The 7,546-nt window shown below is 50.6% G+C and overlaps 1 protein-coding gene across 2 annotated transcripts; it reads right to left on the minus strand.

Moving 5' to 3' along the window:
• Positions 1–1,056: 1,056 nt before the first annotated feature.
• On the minus strand, positions 1,057–6,867 carry LOC113223425 (vam6/Vps39-like protein). 2 transcript variants are annotated; one of them, XM_026452888.1, is made up of 10 exons: positions 6,849–6,867; positions 6,410–6,508; positions 5,689–5,806; positions 5,067–5,195; positions 4,334–4,436; positions 4,062–4,107; positions 3,033–3,185; positions 2,732–2,866; positions 2,385–2,476; positions 1,057–1,530 (listed from the first exon to the last, which is right to left on the minus strand). In XM_026452888.1, the coding sequence occupies exons 3-10, from the start codon at positions 5,717–5,719 to the stop codon at positions 1,455–1,457; spliced, it is 765 nt and encodes a 254-aa protein (XP_026308673.1). In that variant the 5' UTR covers positions 5,720–5,806; positions 6,410–6,508; positions 6,849–6,867; the 3' UTR covers positions 1,057–1,454. The 2 variants fall into 2 exon arrangements, with proteins under 2 accessions (XP_026308673.1, XP_026308674.1); XM_026452889.1 differs by lacking the exons at positions 6,410–6,508; positions 6,849–6,867 and adding an exon at positions 6,221–6,401 and having other exon boundaries at positions 1,122–1,530.
• Between the last annotated feature and the right edge of the window lie 679 nt (positions 6,868–7,546).

A 7,546-nucleotide genomic window follows, 5' to 3' on the forward strand; every position in this document is an offset into this window, starting at 1 on the left:
AAGGACCATGGCATGTCAAGGACAGGCCACTAAAACTGTCAGTGTTGGGCACCATCACCCACCCCACTACCATCGAAGACACTGGTGCAGTGAGACTTCGAGTCTGCAAAAACCCCAGGGAGGACAGGAGGCAGGGCCACTCCCCCTGTGTGTCCTCAGCCTGCAGTGCCCGAAACTCCAGCCTGTGCACCTCTGGCAGGATCCCCCACACTGCTCCACAGGTGTGGCCGTGAGTTATTTTTAAACCGGTGTGCTGCTGTTCTTCCCCCTCACGTCCTCTCTGCTGTGCCTGAACACCTGTCAGAACACTTGGCAGCACGCCATTGTCAGTTCCAGGTCCGCTCATCCCCTGCGTCTTGCCGGGACCCACCTTCCTGCCCTATCCCGGCACAACCCTCCAGCCACACCACTGCCGAACAAAGCTGGGGAGCCAGGGCAGGCTGTAAGGCAAGTGAATGGAAACTGGCTGGAAAAAGAGAAAGGGCCCAGAGAACAACATCGCCACTCACAAAGACTAAGCCAGCTCGTCTGAGTGTCTGGTGAGTGAAAATGGAGCAGGGACCTCTGTGGGAACGTGTCTAGGGATCACGCATACCCCAGACAGGGCAGGCTCATCCGCAGGAGCTGTGGTCACACTCGGCCCGGCCTGAGGCGAGGGACGCAGGGCCTGGCCTAGGCAGAGAATGGTGCTCTCTGAGGCAGCTAGGCATGGAGTGTATGACCAAAGAGGGTCTATTTACAACATACCCGACAATCAACTAGCACTGTAATCCTAGGAACTGAGACTTCCCCTTGCTTCTCATCTTACCTTGCATAAATATTAGTTATTCCCAGAGTCAGGGAAGTGAGTGGGAGAGAAAGTCTGGGTAGGGCAGTGAGGGAAGTGATAAATGGTGAGAAAGAAAAGGAGACTGAAAACTAATAGGGCGGCTACTGAGGGGTGCAGGGCATGGCTACCATGGGGAGGTAAAACACTACACGGAACGTGAGCCATCGGGTCCATGTGGCCAGAAGCTTGAGCACTGTTCTCTCAGGGAACTCTCCAGTGAGCCATGCTGAGGGGTCCTTGTGAAGTCGTATACTTATCTTAATAGAAAAGCCCTTGATGAACAACCCCATGGTTACAAACACTTGTGACAAGTTTCCTTGTTCAGGTGACTGGTATGCAAAGGCAAGACGGGGCACCTCCTCCTGACCAAGCAGGTGCTGAATTCTCTGGAATTGCCCACAGGATAATGGTATAAGGTATAACTAATCTCTTTTCCCATTAAAAAGCTGGCAATGCCAGACCATGAGTCTAATTAATTCAGAGTTGTTCCAGGGCACAAGATAGCCAGTACTGTCCAAATAGGGAGCCTTGTGGTGGTGGCAGCCAGGATTCCTAAGGCCAGGTGCTCCTTCACCTCTCTGGGAGAGCCAAGCTGTCCATCTGCTGGATCCCCAAGATGCTGGGCTCAAGTGTCAGCTGGGTTTACCTCTTTGGAACAGAAGTAGTGCACGACCACTCCATTGGGGTATCTTGCAAATGCACTGCAGGGAAGAAAATGGCTTGGGAGTGAGGACTGCCTCTAAGTGACCACTTCTCTGGCAGCGGCACCTCCTACAGAAGAGGCACATTGCTGGGGGGCCATCCCAGAAGCAGCCCACCCAAACATCTAAGAACAGCCTGCCTTGAGGGGCTCTGGATTTCTGTGGCCATCATCTCTGTCAAATAACCAGAGGATGAGGTGCACATAGTTAAGAGTGCATGGGGTATTATTTTACTATGCAAAACACACGGCATAATAAAGATGGGCAGTGCAATAGCCCAAAACTCGGCACTGGCTTCCTCAGAGCTGACAGTGTCCACCAGAACAGGTCAGGCTAATTCTAAAAAGGACAGCGAGTTTGTTTTCTAAAGAAACATATTTTTCCAGCTACATAAGAAAAGGGACAAGTCCCTCTACTCTGAAGAAAGGGGTTAACTGGAGGATGTGTCTCAACACAGTATGAGGCTGGCTCACCGTCCTACTCCAGTCACACTGCAGTAACTCGAAAGATCTTTTTCTTCCTTCACTAGATCTTCCTTAAAATATAACAACTTTCTGCTGACCCGTATCTCTCCGGCACCCACTCTGTCAGTTTCTAGCTTCGAGAGGGGAAGAGTTTTATGGTCAAGAATCCAACAGCTCCATACCATATATTGCGGGTCTTTAAATTCTCAAAGCCCACCCCCAACAGACAGAACAGGCTGCTCTTTGAAGGCTCAAGAACTAAAAGTTGTCAGGACAGCCAGCAGCCACGTTCTCCTGCTCTGTTAAAGGGCAGAAATCCATCCTGAGCGTTCTCCACCCCCGGGAACCTCCACAGAGCCCAGACGCTGCACAGGCGTGAAGGAGGCTCACCTGTTTCCAATCTTCTTCTTACACACCATGCACACCTTCTCCTCTGTGATGATGCACTTCACCTGCTGGTGTAAAATCCGCTCTTCCTGGACCTGGAAGAACAGGGGGACTGAGGAAGAAGTTCCACAGTGTGGCACCCAGAAACAGGAGGCAGAGGCCGGCACTGTGTCCTCTTTCAGCTGTCACAGATTCTTCTGCTTAGAACACTGGCAATTCAACGTCAGGCTGGCTACTGGATCAGCCTGAGCTGCACTGTACAGGCTCTGCCTTGGTCGGAAGGGAACATGCGGACACTGTCTCGTACTGGAAGTTAAAAGCCCACCCTAGTTTGGAAGGCCCACACCTACCCTCAGGAACTCTGCATGGAGAAGGTTCTTGAGCACTTGATTGAACCGTTTCTTTTGTGCATTTTCTTCCAAGACCTTTTCCAGGAAGATGCGTATGTCATTGATCTGAGTGTTTGCTGGCAGAAGGTTGAGGGCCTAGGGACAGGAACAGAGATAGCGACTGGGTGAGGTGGAACAGGGGTAAGAATGAAGAAATGTCTGCAGCCATGGAGCTCTTGGACCCTAGTCCCTTTCTGCATTTCCTCTTCTCGCTCGATGCTCCCTGCAAACACCCTCCATCTCCCTGGGAACAACTCCGGACCTTGGTGGTGTCCAGTTTGCTGTGGTGCAGCTCCAGGACCTGCAGGGCAGCCTGGAGGTCGGCTTTTGGCTCCAGCAGTTCCAGCTTGATTGGCCCCAGGCAGTGAATGCTGGGGGGGGGCGACAGGTACATCCGAAGCAGGGACAGATACACCTGTCTCAGAGAGAAAAGAGCCACATCAGGTTGGCAGCAACCCACCCAGAACCCCCAGCACGGAGCACGCCTAAAGATTTGAGGGGCTCGTCTACAGTAACAGCTATCACTGAGCATGTAAAACTCGTCATTTTTACCTTTTAAATTGGTAAGGTCAAACAGGCAACGGAAGATGTTCATTAAGGATTGCTTTTTCCCTGAGAGAAAAAACCAAATGCCTTGTATTTGTTTACCATTATACCATTTACAAAATGCTACCACGGTAAAATAATTCAAAAAGATTCCTCATTTCCTTTGGCTTTAAAAGCTGATACCCTGTCCACATTTTTGCAGGTGGGGATAGCAGGTGAGATGCTGCATTTCCTACTGGTGCCAGTACCACAGGGTTTTGCAACCTCGGTGCACATTCGGGGCCAGATGATTCTTGGTTTGGCGGCTCTCCTGTGCGTTATTTAGCAGCATCTCTGGCCTCTACTCCCTGGATTCTAGCAGCACCCCTGTCCTCAGTCACAACAATCAAAAATGTCTCTAGACATTGACAAGTCAACGTGTATTCGAGATGTAGTACATCAGAACCATGACAGGTTCCCGCTCGACAGGCGGACCTCATAATTTATGACACAAATCAAGACTCCTGAGAGTAAAGAGACAGGAGTGCTATTAATAATCACAGGGATGGCAAAGATGTACACCAGAACTACCCCAAGCACACCAGGACGAATGGTCCCATGCTCTCCCTCAATACACACATGCAAGATCAGTCAGAGCCCTGACCCATGCCCTGTCTCATTCTGCCACTCATATTATTGCCACCTCTGGTCAAATCAATGGGGCGACGTATGCACACGTGCTCCCTGGGTCAGGGCCACTACTCACATCTTTGTTGCCATCTTTGTTTTGGTCATAGTGTTTGTGGCAGTACCTGTAAGGGAGAGAGTGGTGAGAACAGGTGATGTGGGGGGAGCACATTTAAATGAGAGGCTGTGCGTGCAGCCTGTTCGAGCAGCCTAACCATAGCCAAAACTGGGGGCCGGGATGGAGGCGATTCTTGCTCCCGCCGCAGAGTATGGGGAGATGGACTTCTTAGCTCTCATCTCTCTGCAGGGCCTGTAGACTGCTTAGGAGGTAGGATGGCGGGGCACACTTACTCCTCAGCCATCCTTGTATCCTTCAAGATGTGGACATAAATGAAAAGAGCTTGTTCGTGTTTCCCCATGCGCCCCAACAGGAGAGCTCGTTCTTCTAAGAGGCCTAGGAGGAAAAGGAATATGAGGAACCACTGCCACCAATCATGCAAGCACAAGGTGAGGACCAAGCTGTCCAGAGGAGTGGACACACAGCAATATAAAAGGGAAGAAGATAGGATTCTTATTGCTTGGGTTTTTCTTCAAGAAGATGACTGAAGTTTAAAAGAGAATGAGGGAGCTATTTTGGGAAGTACTTTATCCCATCTTTTTTGAGATCACATATAAACTGGGTAAGAATATTCATTCAGCAGCCAAGTACTTAACAACCACCTACAATAAGGCAGGTGGTTCAGGTAAGATGAGCAAATGCTTGCTCTCAGCTCTCATAAAGACAGATCACGCCAGATTACAAAAGCTGCTGAACAATGAACTTGGCCAAGAACATGTTCTGAAGCAAAAAACAGGTTGCAACCTGGCTATCAATTAGCATGTGGTTCACAGCCAGGAAGCAGACTTTTCTCAGTCACCGTACAAAAGTGAGTCTTCAGAGGGGACAAAACAGGAGCACTGGCCTGACACGCCTGGTTTTTCCAGGCCCAACTTTTGTGGAGAGTTGGGGAACAATGAAAGGGGTGGATTACTCTTTGCACGACCTTCAGCTGAAGTGGCTTCTGGCCATAAGCCAGACACTCACCATCAAAGGGAAAATCACAGATGAGCCGGCCTGGATCATAGTAGCTGGAAATCTCCAAGAACATGAGGAGCTTTTGCCGGTATTCTCCCAGTTCACCCTCTTCCTCTCCAGCTGGGACTGGGGTCTTGCCTTTAAGGGAAACCAAGCTCAACATGAAAGTATGCTGCCAGATGGCAATGTGGGGTCATCAAGAAAAATGAAGGGAATGGGGTTCAGGGATGTCACCACATGACCAGAAAGGCCTCATGCTCACTTCTTTTAGTTCACAGTCTCTATGTGGCCCCAAAACATCAGCTTAAAGTTAAAAACCAAATCAGCTGAGTAGAGAAATACTCTGTGGGCAAACCTGTTTATCAGTATAGCTGCCATCTTGCAGACAGGTCTGTTCCTTCCACCCTCCCCCAGCGATGAATCTGAGACACTCAGATGCCAGGACCCAGACAAGGGCTCCTGAGTCTCATGTGCCAGGCCTGTGTCACTCAGCTCCCCTGGCTCCTCTTCAGAACTTCTGCCCACCTGGGCAGAGAACAGGGTGGCCTGCTTACCCCCACCACATGTGGCACCTGGGTCTGTGCTCTCCTCTAAGGCCTGGGGCCAGCCGACTTCCTAAGAGAACTGGTACCTGCAGGGAAGGACAGGAGATACTCCTTCATCAGACCTTGCACCTTTTCACAGTACAGCTGGATCAGGCAGTTGTGGAACCGAGAGCCTGTCTCCTCCCAAACGTGGATGATGTGTTCCTGAGGCAAGATGGAAGTCTTTGTCACTGGTATTCTCCAGGCTGTGACCTGGTCTCCCAGCCTGCCGCACAGTTTTAAGGCCCAAGAGGTCCCATCCAGATCATCCCCTGATCAGGCTGCAAAGACGACCAAGAGACAGCTCATCTAAAGCCACCGGGAAGTTTCACCAGAAGTTTCACAATGCGACCCAGTAACGTGAGGAGCCGGCTTCTCAATTTCTAAACTCCTGTTTACAAATTTGGTCCCATAATCCTCCAAACTCTCACATCCACCCATGTAATTATGGTTAAATATCTGCATCCTGGTACTTAAGCCCATTTGATTGTCCTGTGGTCACTTTTGAGTTTGGCTGTACAAATGTGGCTTTGGAATCTTTTTTCTAAAACATCATTCTTTCATCCCTCTGTACTTTACCTAGATTTGGTAGGTAGCATTTCCAGCTTGGTCTACCGGGATCTTTTTCTTCAGAGGAAGCTGAAATAACCCTCATCCTTCCAATCCGCAAGTGACATAAATCCCAAATCTGAACAGCTGGATAACAGAACCATGCAGTCCTGGATCCTGGGTTTAAAGCTTTTTAGTGCAGACCAAAAAATACCTTACCAGATAAGGAACAGCCAGACCCTTAAAATTCTCTACGAAGAAGCCGAGGACTCGATCACGTGGCAGAGACTCCACTTCTGGGACATCTTCAGTAAATATCTGTCAGAATGAACCCGAGTTCCAGCAGCAGAACCATCTGACTGCAGTTCCACCAAACACACATGCATGTCAGCGCAGCGATCAAACAGACTTTAGGAGGGGAAGGGTACAAGAAGGCATCTGCAGGCAGGCAGAGTGTCAGACGAGGCACAGGCCTCCTCAAGCCTGTGCAAGGCTCTCTCTACCAACTTCAGCGCTGGCTCACGCTTCCCAGTCCACCCTTTCTAGCACCAATGAGGACGGATGCATGAATCCACCCTCCTCTCCATCCACTGCTGTCCCAAGTGCAGTCAGGACCAAGTGCGGCACCAGATAAATCCAAGGGACTCCCGTGGCTCACCTTCAGGCCATCTTCCGGGAAGTCTCTCAGCACCCACACTGAGTAGGAGAAAATCAAATGCAGGTTTTCTGTGCCTGGAGGGGAAAGCAGGACTTGTCAGCCATTGCGGCCCATCTTGCCCGTGGCACTGGGAAGGCACGGGGGCAGGTTGCCCCAGAATTCATTTTCCTGAAAAGATACCTCAAGCATGAGCTACTTGGGGCTGTTAGTCCTACTGGGCTGGCTCCATACCACGGGGCTGTCATAGGTCAACCACCGAGGGACTTTTATGCCATCTGGAGGAATGAAATTGAGTGAACACAAGCATGGAAGGGAGGGGAGCAACCAAGCAGAAACAGAAACGGAGGGAGACCCGGTCGTTTGAACAGGAGCGCTTTCCCCTCCCTTTCAAAAGGTGGACTTACCCAGACGCTGCAGATACTGCACCGTCCTCTCGTGGCCTTTCAGAGGGGAGTTGGCTTTCTTGGACTGGTCCACGAGCACCTGCAGAGCTGGCCAAGCCCAAGAACAAGGTCATGAGCCTTTTCCCCACGGGAGATTTGTCACATCTCAGTAGGTTTCCCCTGCCATGTCCAAGAGTCCCTCCCAGATCCAAGGAACCAGCCCCACACCTTTCTCGTGGAGCCCCTTCTTCTCATACAGGATGATAAGCTCACTGTACTTGTGAGCCTTCTTCAGCACGTGCTCGCTCTCCTCAA

This window comes from Piliocolobus tephrosceles, unplaced genomic scaffold (assembly GCF_002776525.5).
Source record: "Piliocolobus tephrosceles isolate RC106 unplaced genomic scaffold, ASM277652v3 unscaffolded_41314, whole genome shotgun sequence".
NCBI classification, from domain to species: domain Eukaryota; kingdom Metazoa; phylum Chordata; class Mammalia; order Primates; family Cercopithecidae; genus Piliocolobus; species Piliocolobus tephrosceles.